The sequence below is a fragment of the Heptranchias perlo genome, chromosome 23 (assembly GCF_035084215.1).
Source record: "Heptranchias perlo isolate sHepPer1 chromosome 23, sHepPer1.hap1, whole genome shotgun sequence".
Lineage (NCBI taxonomy): Eukaryota > Metazoa > Chordata > Chondrichthyes > Hexanchiformes > Hexanchidae > Heptranchias > Heptranchias perlo.
In genome coordinates this window covers 32873507-32889944 of record NC_090347.1, presented here as the reverse complement: position 1 = coordinate 32889944, position 16438 = coordinate 32873507, and the positions used below count along the sequence as shown (strand labels likewise).

Genomic DNA, 16438 nt, shown 5'->3' with positions numbered 1-16438 from the left:
TCTGGGTCCTGGTGCACCACAGTCTTTTGTAAGTGGTACTGAAAATATGGCACTGTTCTAGTGCAAACAATTGGAATGCCAGTATTTTAAACATTGGATTTGGAAGGGTGTTCAAATTATTGCCAGATTTTTCTGATTCAAGCCCCGAGGGGGTGATTTTAAATCCCAAGAACGGGTGGGAGTCGAAAACAGTTTTTTTTGGGGTCGCAACCGCAAAATTTTCAGATTTTGCATTCCCAGTGGGAAGCCTGTACTTTTACGCGCTGACGTTAAGCCCAGAAATAAAGCCGGATTGCGACCCAAAAAACAACTATTTTCAACTCTCACCCGCCCCCTACCCACCCGTTCTTGGGGTTTAAAATCACCCCCCTTCAGAGTGCTGCTTAGAAATTGTGCTGTCCTGCGACAGAAGTATATATTTTGACAAAACAGGATGGCTTCTGTGTGATTCATGTTTGAGTGGATTGTGCATAGGTTTGTGAATGCCAATCACTTAGTAGTTTTGTCCCTTATGATAATATTTCAACTGACAATGTCACTACCTCGTGTCACTAGAAGACATTGTCATAGTAAGTTTCTCTCACAACTTTATCTTTTTCTTTAGCCTACAATAAAGGACTCTGTCAGCAAGTTTATGGCATATGTCCACACCAGTGTCAATGAGACATCCAAGTCCTACTTAGTTAATGAGCGGCGCTACAATTACACCACACCCAAGTCCTTCCTTGAACAGATCAAACTGTATCAGAGCCTGCTGGCTAAGAAGACCAAAGAGCTGACTGCCAAAATGGAGCGTTTGGAGAATGGACTGCAGAAACTGAACAGCACATCAGCACAGGTAAAGCACAGTTCCAATATGCTTTACCAGCAGAACCATGGAGGTTTCCTCCTTCAGATCAGTGCTAGATGGGCTGGTTCCAGTGTTGTGTTCTTTGCAAGCTAAGTCACATACATACCAGTTCTATTCTGAAATAGATTTAGGCAACTGTTAGTGCATGTTAAAGAGGCTGGGGAGTGAGGTAACATTTTTGTAAATCCTTCATTTCTGATACGTGGTGGGGTGATGTTGCCAATCACCACTACAATCGTATTTCTATTTTTTGTCCAATTTTTAAAAATGCATTGTAAAAACTTGCATTGGATCAGATAAAAGGATTAGTTCAATGATCCCACACCCACAGTGGGTATTTACAGGTAGCATAGTCTGGAGAATTGGGCTGCAATGTTTAGCCCCGTCTCCAATTTGCGCTCCCTTTGAGCGCAGGATCGAGAAAATGCTCCAATAGTGTGTACACTAAGGACAAAAGCAGAGTTTTTCCAAGGAAGCTTTTCCAGGATTGGAACCTTCCCAAAAACTTACTGAGGAGTCAATAATCCTCCTTTGATGTGCAATAGAAGATCAAATGCACAGGTTGTATTTCTGGTTTGGCCTGTCTTGTTTCTGACACATCATATGCTTAAAACTTAAAGCTCAACCGCAGTCTACAACCAACATAAGTTTCCCATGCCTCACCTCGATATATAACTCAGGGAGACTGAAGCTGCAGCCTTTGTAGGTTATAGATCTGACTATAGACAAAGATAATCAAATACTGCAAGGTACATGATGGCTTCTGTACAGCTAGGAACATGGGCGAGCATTGTTTAAAGGAAGTTGTGAGGTTTGAATAATAGAGGTGTATTATGGGGTTTTGCTTGACAATCATTGAGGGCCGGAGGCAATTCTTCAGAACTTTCCTCAAGGCTATGGGGAAAGGGTGGGGGAGTGGGGCTCGCTGGACTGCTGTTGCATAGAGTCGGCACGGACTCGATGGGCCGAATGGCCTCCTTCCATGCTGTAACCTTTCTTCTATGATTCTAAGGGGATTAAACATGTCAGGTGCAACCTTAATAAAGCAAATCATCCCAGTCTGTGGAAATGACAGGCTTGATGGGCCAAGTGGCTTTGTTCTGCAAAAAGACAGGGTTCCTGGTCTCGGCTGAACATATTTAGAACAGATTTCAGGCAAAACTTATCTACTCAAAGGGGAACTTTAATGCCACTCATTCAAATTTTTGGGGAGAATATTTTTAGTTTTTTTTGATTTTGAAATAAGACTTCCTGCAGTAAGTTGGTTACTTTTGGCTGAGTAAGATAATAACTTTCTCTGAATGCACTGCATACATTATGCATTAATACAGAGCCACCCAAGCCAAGTAATTATTGATTCCATCATTGCTTGTCACGTGCTTGGCTGCTAAAGTTGAAAGGATTTTGCAAATGTACCATGAGATCTGTACTTGTTTATAAGATCTGCCCAAAGGCACGGGTGATCTGTAACACCAGCACATCAGATATCAAGGCCGAACTATTTTATATGGTTTAAACATTGTTGTCTCTAGCAGCTTATGCACTATGTGAGTGCAGCTGACAGAGGGATACCCAGTCCCTTCCTCCAGCTGCACTCTGCAGGATAAATAAGCACAGCTCCCTTACCCCCATGGTGTTGCAGAACGTTAATTCTACGGTTGGGAAAAAGGAGCTGAATTTTCTAAGGTAAATGCGAGGAGCCAATCGTGCACAGATGCAGCCTGTGGGATTCTAAAGCTGGTTTCATGCTTTCAACAGGGACTACAGAACGGGGCCTTGTGTATAAAAGCAGACCCCAGTACATCATCTCGGATCTTTCCCCCACTGTGAATGTTAAAGTAAGAGAGCAAAACTGGATTCAGTATAGTCCTGAAAGAAACAAGGCCTGATGACTCTTTCCCATGCTGGTCTGTTCTGGTCCTCTTTGTTTCAAAGTGGTTTACATTGCTATTCTGTGTTAAGTAGATTTTAAAATAACTTGCATCATAATACGATTACATGCCCATGTTGCTGCTATTCACCTTCTCTCCCTCCAATATTCTATATTTCTTTAAGGCACTTCCCCCCCCCCCCTCCCAATCCCCCAGTTTCTGCACCTTCCCAAGTATAAAACCTTTTCCTACCATGCATCATGGAGCTTTGTAAACAATTTTACAACACCAAGTTATAGTCCAGCAATTTTATTTTAAATTCACAAGCTTTCGGAGGCTTCCTCCTTCGTCAGGTAAATGTTCAGGAGCTCCTTGAAGCCTACGCATTTATACATCACAGAACAATACATGGTGTTTACAGACTGCCCCTGCAACTGCCCGTTGCCAAGGCAATCACCGTGTTCAGACAGAGAGGTGTCACCTGCAGAACCCCCGAATACACATTCAACAAAAAAACAAACAGGAAAAAAAAACAAAAAAAAACAAAAAAAAACAGAGAGAGGTAGAAACATCCGGAAGGCAGAGAAAGCCAGCAAATGACCCATTATATTAAAAACAGATAACATTTGTTCGCTGGTGGGGTAACGTGTAGCGTGACATGAACCCAAGATCCCGGTTGAGGCCGTCCTCATGGGTGCGGAACTTGGCTATCAATTTCTGCTCGACGATTTTGCGTTGTCGTGTGTCTCGAAGGCCGCCTTGGAGTACGCTTACCCGAAGGTCGGTGGATGAATGTCCATGACTGCTGAAGTGTTCCCCGACTGGGAGGGAACCCTCCTGTTTGGCGATTGTTGCGCGGTGTCCGTTCATCCGTTGTCGCAGCGTCTGCATGGTCTCGCCAATGTACCATGCTCTGGGGCATCCTTTCCTGCAACGTATGAGGTAGACAACGTTGGCCGAGTCACAGGAGTATGAACCATGCACCTGGTGGGTGGTGTCCTCTCGTGTGATGGTGGTATCTGTGTCGATGATCTGGCATGTCTTGCAGAGGTTACCGTGGCAGGGTTGTGTGGTGTCGTGGACGCTGTTCTCTTGAAAGCTAGGTAATTTGCTGCGAACGATGGTCTGTTTGAGGTTGGGTGGCTGTTTAAAGGCGAGTAGTGGAGGTGTGGGGATGGCCATAGCGAGGTGTTTGTCCTCATTGATGACATGTTGAAGGCTGCGGAGAACATGGCGTAGTTTCTCCGCTCCGGGGAAGTACTGGACGACAAAGGGTACTCTGTTGGTTGCGTCCCGTGTTGGTCTCCTGAGGAGGTCTATGCGATTTTTTGCTGTGGCCCATCGGAACTGTCGATCGATGAGTCGAGCGTCATATCCCGTTCTTACTAGGGCGTCTTTCAGCGTCTGTAGGTGTCCATCGCGTTCCTCCTCGTCTGAGCAGACCCTGTGTATTCGCAGGGCCTGTCCATAGGGGATGGCCTCTTTGACGTGGTTAGGGTGGAAGCTGGAAAAGTGGAGCATCGTGAGGTTGTCCGTGGGCTTGCGGTAGAGTGAGGTGCTGAGGTGCCCGTCTTTGATGGAGATTCGTGTGTCCAAGAAAGAAACTGATTCTGAGGAGTAGTCCATGGTGAGCTTGATGGTGGGATGGAACTTGTTGATGTTATCGTGTAGTCTCTTTAGTGATTCCTTGCCGTGGGTCCATAGAAAGAAAATGTCGTCGATGTATCTGGTGTATAGTGTTGGTTGGAGGTCTTGTGCAGTGAAGAAGTCCTGCTCAAACTTGTGCATGAAAATGTTGGCGTATTGGGGTGCGAATTTGGTCCCCATGGCTGTTCCGTGTGTTTGGGTAAAGAACTGGTTATCGAAGGTGAAGACATTGTGATCCAGGATGAAGCGGATGAGTTGTAGGATGGCTTCCGGAGATTGGCTGTTGTTGGTGTTGAGTATTGATGCTGTCGCAGCGATGCCGTCATCGTGGGGGATACTGGTGTATAGTGCCGAGACGTCCATCGTGGTGAGAAGTGTTCCTGGTTCAACTGGTCCGTGGGTACTGAGTTTTTGTAGGAAGTCTGTAGTGTCGCGACAGAAGCTGGGGGTTCCCTAGCACCTCACTCTACCGCAAGCCCACGGACAACCTCACGATGCTCCACTTTTCCAGCTTCCACCCTAACCACGTCAAAGAGGCCATCCCCTATGGACAGGCCCTGCGAATACACAGGGTCTGCTCAGACGAGGAGGAACGCGATGGACACCTACAGACGCTGAAAGACGCCCTAGTAAGAACGGGATATGACGCTCGACTCATCGATCGACAGTTCCGATGGGCCACAGCAAAAAATCGCATAGACCTCCTCAGGAGACCAACACGGGACGCAACCAACAGAGTACCCTTTGTCGTCCAGTACTTCCCCGGAGCGGAGAAACTACGCCATGTTCTCCGCAGCCTTCAACATGTCATCAATGAGGACAAACACCTCGCTATGGCCATCCCCACACCTCCACTACTCGCCTTTAAACAGCCACCCAACCTCAAACAGACCATCGTTCGCAGCAAATTACCTAGCTTTCAAGAGAACAGCGTCCACGACACCACACAACCCTGCCACGGTAACCTCTGCAAGACATGCCAGATCATCGACACAGATACCACCATCACACGAGAGGACACCACCCACCAGGTGCATGGTTCATACTCCTGTGACTCGGCCAACGTTGTCTACCTCATACGTTGCAGGAAAGGATGCCCCAGAGCATGGTACATTGGCGAGACCATGCAGACGCTGCGACAACGGATGAACGGACACCGCGCAACAATCGCCAAACAGGAGGGTTCCCTCCCAGTCGGGGAACACTTCAGCAGTCATGGACATTCATCCACCGACCTTCGGGTAAGCGTACTCCAAGGCGGCCTTCGAGACACACGACAACGCAAAATCGTCGAGCAGAAATTGATAGCCAAGTTCCGCACCCATGAGGACGGCCTCAACCGGGATCTTGGGTTCATGTCACGCTACACGTTACCCCACCAGCGAACAAATGTTATCTGTTTTTAATATAATGGGTCATTTGCTGGCTTTCTCTGCCTTCCGGATGTTTCTGCCTCTCTCTGTTTTTTTTTGTTTTTTTTTCCTGTTTGTTTTTTTGTTGAATGTGTATTCGGGGGTTCTGCAGGTGACACCTCTCTGTCTGAACACGGTGATTGCCTTGGCAACGGGCAGTTGCAGGGGCAGTCTGTAAACACCATGTATTGTTCTGTGATGTATAAATGCGTAGGCTTCAAGGAGCTCCTGAACATTTACCTGACGAAGGAGGAAGCCTCCGAAAGCTTGTGAATTTAAAATAAAATTGCTGGACTATAACTTGGTGTTGTAAAATTGTTTACAATTGTCAACCCCAGTCCATCACCGGCATCTCCACATCATGGAGCTTGGTCATGCTACCATGCATTATGTCTTTGTGAAACCTACCTGATCTATTACATTGGTGGCTTACAACATTCCTGTGGGTATAACCCTCCTGGAAAGATTAACACTCCCAGGCGACTCCCTACAAATTTTGGCACAAAAAAAATACTTTATTTCATAGAATTTAAAGGTACACACATTTCAAAGTAAAGGGGCAGCCCATCAGGAGGTGGAAGACGGTTTCCTCCCCGCCACAGCCTCAAGGGCGGCTCGCGGTGGTGCTGAGGTTCCGTGCATGTTGGAAGGACCACGCTGAGAGGGCCTTTCTCACCACCATCCAGGCTACACTGTGGTGCCTGTTGGTCAGTTCCGGCGACGAGACGTTCTGCCAAATGGCATCGACCGTCTGATCGAGTCCACCCTCTCAGTTCCTTACAAGACTCTGAGAACGTTTCGTGCTGACCACTGTCTGATGGTCGAAGGGGTCCATCCTCAGGAACTTCTCCACCTGGGACAGGTGGGGGGGCGGGGGGGTGGCGCGGAAATGGTCCAGCTGGATGGGACGTCCTGCGCCTGCTTGGCCAGCGTGGCCAGACCCAGCCTTCTCAGTGTGTTGGACAGGTAGAAACTAAGCACGTAGTGACACTTGGTGTTTGCGTACTTGGGCTCTACACATATCCTGAGGCAGCCACACACAAAAGGTGGCCATCAGGATCAGAGCGGCGTTGGGGACGCAATTCCCCCTTTGTCTGGGTCTTGTACATGGTGGCCCTGCGGACGCGTTTTAACATGGACCTCCAGACAAAGAGGAAGATAGCTCATGTGACTGTGACGGCGGAGCTGTGGGGAATGGGCCAGACCCTGGCCACTTAAAGCAACGCCGCGAGTACCTCACACCTTATCACCAGCTTACTGCCGGTTATGGAGAGGGAGCGTCCCACCCACATACCAAGCTTTTGTTTGGCCTTGGTAATCTGCTCCTCCCAGTTCTTTGTATAGGCCAGGGGCCCCCCGAACCAGATCCCCAGCACCTTCAGGTAGTCGGAGCTGATGGCGAAGGGGACAAGGGACCAGGTCTCCCACCTGCCAAAAAACCTGGCCTCACTGTTACTTCGGTTCACTTTGGCCCCCCGAGGCCAGCTCGAAACGGTCGCTGATGCCCGTCAGTGCATGGATCGACTGCTGGTCAGAGCAGAAGACAGTGACATTGTCCATGTACAGGGAGGCCTTAACCTGAGAGCCCCTGCTGCATGAGATCGTCACCCTGGAGACCTGCGTAATTACTGATGGACGCGGCAAACGGCTCGATACAACGTCCGAACAAGACCGTGGAGAGAGGACAGCCCTTCCTGACTTCAGATCTGATCGGAAAGCTCTCTAACTCCCACCCATTGATTAGGACTGCGCTACGGATGTCCGTGTAGAGCAGTCGGATCCAATCGCGACTTCCCTCCCCAAAACCCATCCCCAAAGTCCATCATGTACGTGTGGGATATTCTGTTGAAGGCCTTCTCCTGGTCCAAGATGCTGAGGCAGGTGTTCACCTCCATGTCCTGCACGTAGGCGATTGTACCCCTGAGCAGCGCAAGGCTATCAGAGATCTTCCTGCCAGGTACAGTAGAGGTCTGATCGGGGTGGATCACTAGGTCCAGAGGAGACTTGAGCCTGTTGGCGATGGCCTTAGACAGACTCTTGTAGTCGACATTTAGCAAGGAAATGGGTCGCCACTTTTTGATTTCTTTCCTCTTCCCCTTCTGCTTGTAGATGAAGGTGATGATGCCTTTCCTCATGGACTCTGACATGCTGCCTGCCAGAAACATACCCCTGTACACTTCCAGTAGGTCTGGGCCAATCCAGTCCCACAGAGCCGAGTACAACTTGACTGGTAAGTTGTCGCTTCTGGGAGTTCTACTCTTCTCGAAGGACTGGATAGCCTTTGTCAGCTCGTCCAAAGTTAGTTGCCAATCCATGCTCTCCGTGATAGAGGACAGGAAGGACTGGGAGGCCGTGCTGTCTGTGGGCTTCGCGTCGTACAGCCTGGCATAAAAGGATTTTCTGATCCTCAGTATGTCGGCCTGTGAAGACATCAGCGAGCCGTCTTCCTCCTTCAGGTTGCTGATCTCAGAGGTCTCTCCGTGCAGCTTCTGGAAGAAGAAGCGCGAGGGCTTCTCGCCCTGCTCCACGGAGCGGACTCTAGACCAGAAGATGATCTTTGAGGCTTCGGAGGCGAAGAGTGAGGCATGCTGGCCCTTCACCTCTCTGAGTTCCTCCCTGACATTGATCCCCATCAACTGCAGCTGGAGCAAATCCTGCATGCTTTTCTGGAGTTGTGACACTTCCCTCTGTCTCTTTCTCGCCTTCTGAACACCTTTGAGGATGAAGAACCTCTTGATATTGACCTTGATTGCTTCCCACCAGTGCACCGTGGAGTCAAAGAGGGGTTTTTCAGTTCTCCAACCTGTGTAATCCCTCTTTAGTTCCTCGATGTTCTCCGGGGTCAACAGTCTCACGTTCAGCTTCCATATCCCCCTGCCCGCCTTCTGGTCCTCCTGCGATTGACAGTCGGCCAGTAGGAGGCAGTGGTCAGAGACGAACACTGGCTGGACGTCAGTGGATCTGACCTTGAGCTTTGGGGACACAAAAAGGAAGTCTATCCTGGAACGGACAGACCTATCTGGCCTGGACCAGGTATATCTCCGCGGCGCTCCGTCTGCAGGGTTCCTAAAGACGTCGCGAAGCTTTGCATCTTTCATCGCCTCTATTAGGAGTTTGGACGTGACGTCCAGTATACCGACGCCCTTGCTGGACCCCTAGGGCCACCATCCTAACTTCTGAAAGAGAGTGTCAGCTATCCAAAAACAAACAGTGCTATCATTGCAGAAAACCCTTTTTTATTTGTAAGCAGCAACAGAAACATTACATCTGGAAATCAACAAACATCGAAAGATTCAGAAATCTGAGGGCAAATGGATAGAAATCTGCTGACCTTCCCTGGGATCTCTTCAAGACCCCTTTGCTTCCAATGAATCCCAGTCTGCGAATCTATGCATGACATCCACTAGGTCGACTATATCATTTGCTTTGTGCTGAGTAAAATTCAAAATTCATTCACCATTTCTTTCCCTTTAACCTTTGAGCTCAATAGACTGAAACAAGTATGGATTGCTTGTGTTTTTGCCAATAGAGCTGCCTACCAGTGATAACTTTTCATTGGACACACGTGCCTTGAAAATAGGCCCTTTGAATGTGAATGAATGCTGAATGCACTTGTATTAGTTTCCCTTATCTGCTATTTTAATGCAGATGTTAACAGTCTTATTTTAAATGAGCTAATGCTTCCATCAAAATAGTGAGCAGAGGAAATTTATATGCACGCATTAAGTGCTCATACACTAATATTTAAAGAGCCTAATTTCAAGGCAGTGATCTCCAGCTGCTGTGTGTTTAAATAATAAATTAAATTGCAACTCTGTACAGCTTCTAAAATTAGTTTGTTAAATTGTTCTTGAAATTCTCTAAAACAGTATTTTTTGGAAATGTTGGAACAACATCTGGAGGTGCTTGTGATAAAATAGATAAAGGAAAAATCAAATATTTCCCACTGCAACCAGTCACAAGATCACAAGATACATACAGATGGGGAAGGTGATCTTATCTCAGCCATCCAGAAAGATCATACAGCTTCCCCTATCACAGTATCCAACTGTTCCTTAAATGATTCCCCAGTAGTCCATTCCACACATTGATCCTTTTCTGTTGAAGAAGAACTTCCCGACATCAGTCCTGAATTAACCTGTCACTAGTTTGAATCTGTGCCCCCTTTGCCTATTTTATGGTGAGCATAAAGTTGTGCAACTCGATGAAGTTTTGTTGCGGTTTTACTTTTTCTATATCCTTTACCATCTTACATACATCTACAAGGTCGTCTCTCAATTGTTTCCTTTCAAAGCTGAAAAGACTACATTTTTCCAGTGTTTTCTCATAACTCAGTCTTCCGATGGCAGGGATCAGCCTTGACTGCTTCCAAGGCTTGAATGTTTCCTTTGTGTATTGGTGACCAGTACTAGACTGAGTACTCAATGTGATCTGGGCAGGACACGATATAGCTCAAGCATGAATATATTGTACTGTCTTGGCTATATAATTCAGAATTCTCTTAGCTTTGTTCATTTCTGCATTTGAGTGACTGGATATGTTAAGCATAAAGTCTGTTAAATCTAGATATCTTTCAACTTTATGTTTTGTTATTCTAACACCATTCATTAACCATTATGTTGCTTTTCCCCCTTATATGTAATATTTAACACTTTGCATTAAATTTCATCTGTTATTATTCTGTCCAGTTACATATCTTGTCCAATTGATCTTGTAGTTTTCAGGCTGCCTCAACAAATTCAACAACCACATCCCCCTCCTCAGTTTGGTTTTGTCTGCGAATTTGACCAATTTTCAATAAGTGTCTGAATCTAAGTTACCAAAGTCTATCACTTAACACTAGTTTTTAATAATGGAAACCAATAATGAATACTAGGGACAAGCATTTGGATCAAAGTTGAATTTAACCATCTGCCCACTGAGCATCTGACATTCTAACTGGGCACCAAAGGATGGTTTAGAGGTTTCAATTTGAACCATCTGTCAATATAATAAAAATAAAAGGTTGATGCAGTATAAATATTCTGTCACCAGCATATTTGGTTGACACTAGATCATATTATTTACAAAGCTTGCTAATAGCCTCTGCGGATAGAACATCATTACTTGCTCTCCTTTCAGTCCAATATTGGATTCCTGAAAATTGGACCAACCAACCTGGTTTTAAAGTCCTGGTCAAAGTATTGATTTGGATTGGTTTCCTGATGGGAAACCTCCGAGCTACCAACAAGAAATTCAAAACCATGTCCTAAAGTTATCAGAAGTCTGTAGTACACACTCCATGAGAACATATGATTAGTGTGCCACATGACCGTATTTTCAATCATTAGGATTGTGTTTGTTATCTGGTATGAATCCTGGATCACAGTCTCTGTCATGAGGGGGAATCAAAATAGGAATAAAGCTGTGGAATAAAGTGAAAATAACTCAGATCTTGTGTTTTTCTGCCACACATTCTAACTGCTGTGTGAGCCTTTAGGAGACAGGATGAGCTTGCTTAATACAGACTTCTGAACTGGAAACTCAGTGTCCATCTGACTGTGACTGACTGCAGGTTACAACATGACCTGCAGACCAGGGGCTCTGTTTTACTGAGGAACTATAAAACTAGTACAGCATTGAGTCAGTGTCAGATTATAATTGATTGTTGGCTGCCACAGGGTAGACAGACCAGCGGGCTGTTCTATTGAAAAAAAGAGAAAAAAAAGATATGTTATTTAATCACAGAGACAGGCAAAAACCTTTTTTTTTCAAAATTAGAGTGAGAAAAAGACACACATACAGAAGGTTCCAGAAATATACCAGTATGAGATTGCTGTTTACATCTGTAATAGAGAGGGATGGAGACTTATGCCTTTGGTGTGTGCAAAGTCTACCAGTTTGAGGGTGAGGGGCAAATGTGGTTGTTACCATATCAGTCAACCACACCAGTTGGCAGATTGACCAATGGGCAGAATTAATGGCATCTGCTTAGAAATCTGTGGGCTGTACTGTATTGAAGAGAATGCAAACATGTGGATAGCAAAATTGAAGAGGGAGGAAATGGGGATATTATATTTTTTTAAATGTACTGTACTTAATGGTTTATTGTTTTATTAGCAAATGTTTAAATCCAGTTTTTAAAAAAAATTACACACTATATGGATCCTGCCTTAAAGAGGCATATCCCATTCAATGTTTGTGGCAAACTTTTTATTGCTCAGTTGCCCGATACAGTGCCCTATTGTAGAAAAAGTGACCCATGGCACTTCACAGAAAGGTAAGGAAAAAATGAATGCCAAGCCAAAAAAAGGAGATATTAGGAGGAGTGACCAAAAGCTTAGTCAGAGGTGGGTCTTAAAGGAGGAGAGGGAGGTGGAGGGATTTCGGGGTGAGACTTGGGTGGAGGTAGTCGATGTAGGTGGAAGTAGGCGGTTTTTGTGATGGAGAAGATATGGAATCAGAAACTCAACTCAGGGTTGAATAGGACATTGAGGGTGTGAACAGTCTGGTTCAGCCTGAGTCAGTGGATGGGGAGGGGGCGGAATCGGCGGCCAGGGTATGGAGTTTTGGGTGGGAAGATGATGTCATCGGTCTTACCATTGTTTAGTTGGAGGAAATTGCAGCTCATCCAAGACTGAATGCTGGACAAGTAATTTGACAACAGAGGCAGTGATGGGGGTTGAGAGAGGTGGTGGAGAGGTAGAGCTGGGTGTCGTCAGCATACATATGGAAGCTACCCCATGTCTGAATAATGTTGCCCGGGAACATGTTGATGAAGAGGAGGAGAGGATCAAGGTTAGATCCGTGGGGGACTCAGGAGGTAACAGTTTAGGGGAGGGAAGAGAAGTCATTGCTGGAGATAATCTGGCTATGAAAGATGGAGAAGAGGGAAGTCTGGTGAATTGAGGGCCTGTGCCAATGAATAGGGACAGAATGCATAGAACTTCACAGAATGATCACCTATTCCTTTGTGAATAGCATAGTTATCCAGAGACCGATCTTGCCACTTCTGGTGAGGTTATGGAATTTTTTCTGGCACTACAGTCATGTGCAGCACATAGTATTGCTGGAGTTTCAACACTTTGTGCCATGCTTTTCAGCCGGTGGTCTAGCTGGCTTTTCTCCTTCTGGCAGGGAATAGCAGCAGCAGATCAATGCTGTCATGATAGCTATGGGGTGCGTGGCTTCTCGCTTGGAGGTTGCTGCCCTCCTTGCCTTGTACAGCCGCAGGACTCCATTTACAGGGGAAGGCACACTGAAAGCAGGAAGAGCAGAGGTGTGCAAAGCAAAGCTTCAAGCAGGCAACAATGTAAGTTAGCAATTTCAACATGGAGGAACAGCTGCCATTATATCGTATCTGCTTCCAGAAACCAGCAATTCGACAGAAATCATGATTGTGATAATAGCTTCTGTCATGGGGCAGAGGGTTCCTACTCAGGGTTGCCAGTTCTGGTTGGACATATTCCTGGAGATTTCACCACATAACTATCTGCCTCCAACCACCCTGCCCCCATGCTCCCGTCATTCCCATGCCAATTGAAAAACTAACAGATTCTTCATTACCCAATTGGATGATGCTTGACTGTCAGTCAAACAACCTTTTTACCCATCTACAATATTTTTTATAACTAATACACAAAAGTGTTCAAGGAAAGTGAAAAAAAAACAACACAAATCTTTTTTAATGCTCCTATGATTTTCCTACTGTGTTGCTCGCAGCGTTGTCCTGGAGATTAAACTTTGATTCCTGGAGACTCCAGGACAATCCCAGAGGACTGGCATTCCTTGTCCTCCTGCACCTTCAACTTTAGCTGCTGCCTTTAAGGCTCCAGAATGGCTCAGATTTCCTCCCATTTGTTCGCGAGTACCTGATAGGGTGCTGCTATGTGCACCACCCACTGTATGCTACTGAGCCCCAAGAGGAAGTTTAGGCACAGAAGATTTACTTCTGATGGAGCATTCTGTTCTGTTATGTCGCTTGTAAAGTAATGACTGTTGAACAAAATTCATTGTTTAAGCCTTGTATTTGCACTGGGAAGTATGACCCTTTCCCCCCGTTTTGGATCTCAGCGTCAGTATCAAGTGTTCCCAAATCTTATATAGCGCAAGCCAGATACGGAGAAAAGCTCTCTGCACTCACAGCCTCAGAAGATCACCCACCAACTGCATCAGTGTAACGTTTACATTTCACACAACCAGCTAACCATGGCAAAACAAAAATACGCAGCACTTGAACCCTGGCATCTGATTGATTGAGAGGCACATCACTCAAATCATTGTTCAGGAGGTGGATCCTGCCCCGACTGTTACCTCTGAGGGAACCTGTATAGGTGTTAGCTGTGGCTCAGTAGCAGCACTCTTGCCTCTGAGTCAGAAGGCTGTAGGTTCAAGTCCCACTCCATCAACTTGAGTACAAAATATAGCCTGACACTTCAATACACTCCAGACAGAGGTGCTATCTTTCAGAAAAGATGTTAAACCAAGGTTCTGTCTGCTTTCTCATGTGAATGTAAAAAAAATCCCATTGCTGTTTGTGGGATCATGCTGTGCACAAATTGCTGTGTTTCCTACATTACAATAGTGACTATATTTCATTGGCTGTAAAGTGCCTTTGGGACAACATGAAAGACACAATATAAAATCTTTCTTTTTTCTAAATCTCTCTGTGTGAGACTTTCAACTAGTCCTGAATTCTGGGCTTTTTTTTAAACCATAGCCTCAAACCCCAAGACACATTCTTTAGCTAATTGGACAGAAAATATGTTCAAGCCATCAAGTGTGGCGTGAACTGTAACCTAGGTCCCAGAGAGAAAGGAATCCCTTACATCCAATTCCCATAAGTGTTTTATTATTTTATCATACCCAGGATTTCTATATTTTAGTTTTGCAATTTATTAAGTTTCCTCATGTACACCCCACAACAACAACTTGCATTTATATAGCACCTTCAGCATTGTAAAACGTCCCAAGGCATTTTTTTTAAAAGCAAAGAAACAGTTCCTGACCATAATAATTACAGCCTGCATACGAGTACTCTGATAAGGGTACACAGGATTAGTCTGCATTACTTTACCATTAATATGTTATTTCAAATTCTGTTGCATCTAATTATAATGTGAGCTTGAGACAAAACATACGAACATACGAATTAAGAGCAGGAATAGGCCATTCGGCCCCTCGAGCCTGCTCTGCCATTTGATAAGATTATGGTTGATCTGATTGTGACCTCAACCCTACTTTCCCGTCTACCTACTATAACCTTTGACTCCCTTGTTAATCAGGAATCTATCTAACTCAGCCTTAAAAATATTCAATGACCCTGCCTCCACTGCTCTCTGGGAAAGGGAGTTTCACAGATTCACGACCCTCAGAGAAAAAATTTCTCCTCATCTCCGTCATAAATGGGAGACTCCTTATTTTTAAACTGTGGCCCCCAGTTCTAATCTCTCCCACAAGGGGAAATATCCCCTCAGCATGTACCCCTTCAAGTCCCCTCAGGATCTTAATTGTTTCAATAAGATCATCTCTCATTCTTCTAAACTCCAGTGTATACAGGCCCAACCTGTCCAACCTTTCCTCATAAGATAACCCCCTCATCCCAGGAATCAATTGAATGAACCTTCTCTGAACCGCCTCTAAAGCAATTATGTCCTTTCTTAAATAAGGAGACCAAAACTGCATACAGTATTCTCGATGTGGTCTCACCAACACCCTGTACAACTGTAGCAAAACATCTCTACTTTTATATTCCATTTCCCTTGCAATAAATGACAACATTCCATTTGCCTTCCTAATCACTTGCTGTACCTGCATACTAACTTTTATGATTCATGTACGAGGACACCCAGATCCCTTTGTACCTCAGAGTTCTGCAATCTCTTTCCATTTAAATATACTGCTTTTCTATTCCTCCTGCCAAAGTGGACAAGTTCACATTTTCCCACATTATACTCCATCTGCCAAATTTTTGCCCACTCACTTAACCTATCTATATCCCTTTGCAGACTCCTTGGGCTCAATTTTAGGCGGAAATTACGGGTGCGTTGGGGGCGGGGGGCTCCGAAAATCATGGAAATTCCATTCAAGTTCGGAAGCCGGCTCCAATCCGCCGACTTCCGAGTTTCCCAAGGACACACCTGTGTGTGCACGGTTGACCCGAAACCGAAAGTCCCGCCGGCAATTAAAGCCGGCGGGATGACAGTTAAAGAGCCAAATGTACTTCAGGCACTTGTGACAGATTAAGTGATAACGATTTTTAACTTACCTGGGCGGCTTGCCCACTGCTTCTGATTCACGCCTGGTGAAACCCGACGTGAAGAGCCAGATCAGGGAAAAGGAAACAAAATAAAGTACATCAAAAACCATAGAAGGAAGTTAAAACACAAAATCAACCTACCTTTCCACCCTGCTCCGATGTCTCCCTCTCTACCCTCCTCGATGTCCCACTCTTCACACCCCCCCAATCTTCCCCTCTCCGATCTTCCCCTCCCTCCCCCGATCTTCCATTCCAGCACCTACCTTTGTGTCATCAGCAAATTTAACAACCATACATTTGGTCCCTTCATCCAAGTCATTGATATAGATTGTAAATAGTTGAGGCCCAAGCACTGATCCCTGTGGCACTCCACTCGTACATCTTGCCAACCTGAAAATGACCCATTTATGCCTACTTTCTG

General features: G+C 45.6%; 1 protein-coding gene across 1 annotated transcript in view; it reads left to right on the top strand.

Moving 5' to 3' along the window:
* LOC137341235 (dynein axonemal heavy chain 9-like) overlaps window positions 1-16438 on the top strand; it is a 422940-nt gene that overhangs the window by 237482 nt on the left and 169020 nt on the right. Inside the window, exon 48 of the mRNA XM_068004307.1 lies at window positions 605-838. Within this exon, the coding sequence (XP_067860408.1) occupies window positions 605-838 (234 nt within the window). The remainder of the gene's footprint in view (window positions 1-604; window positions 839-16438) is intronic.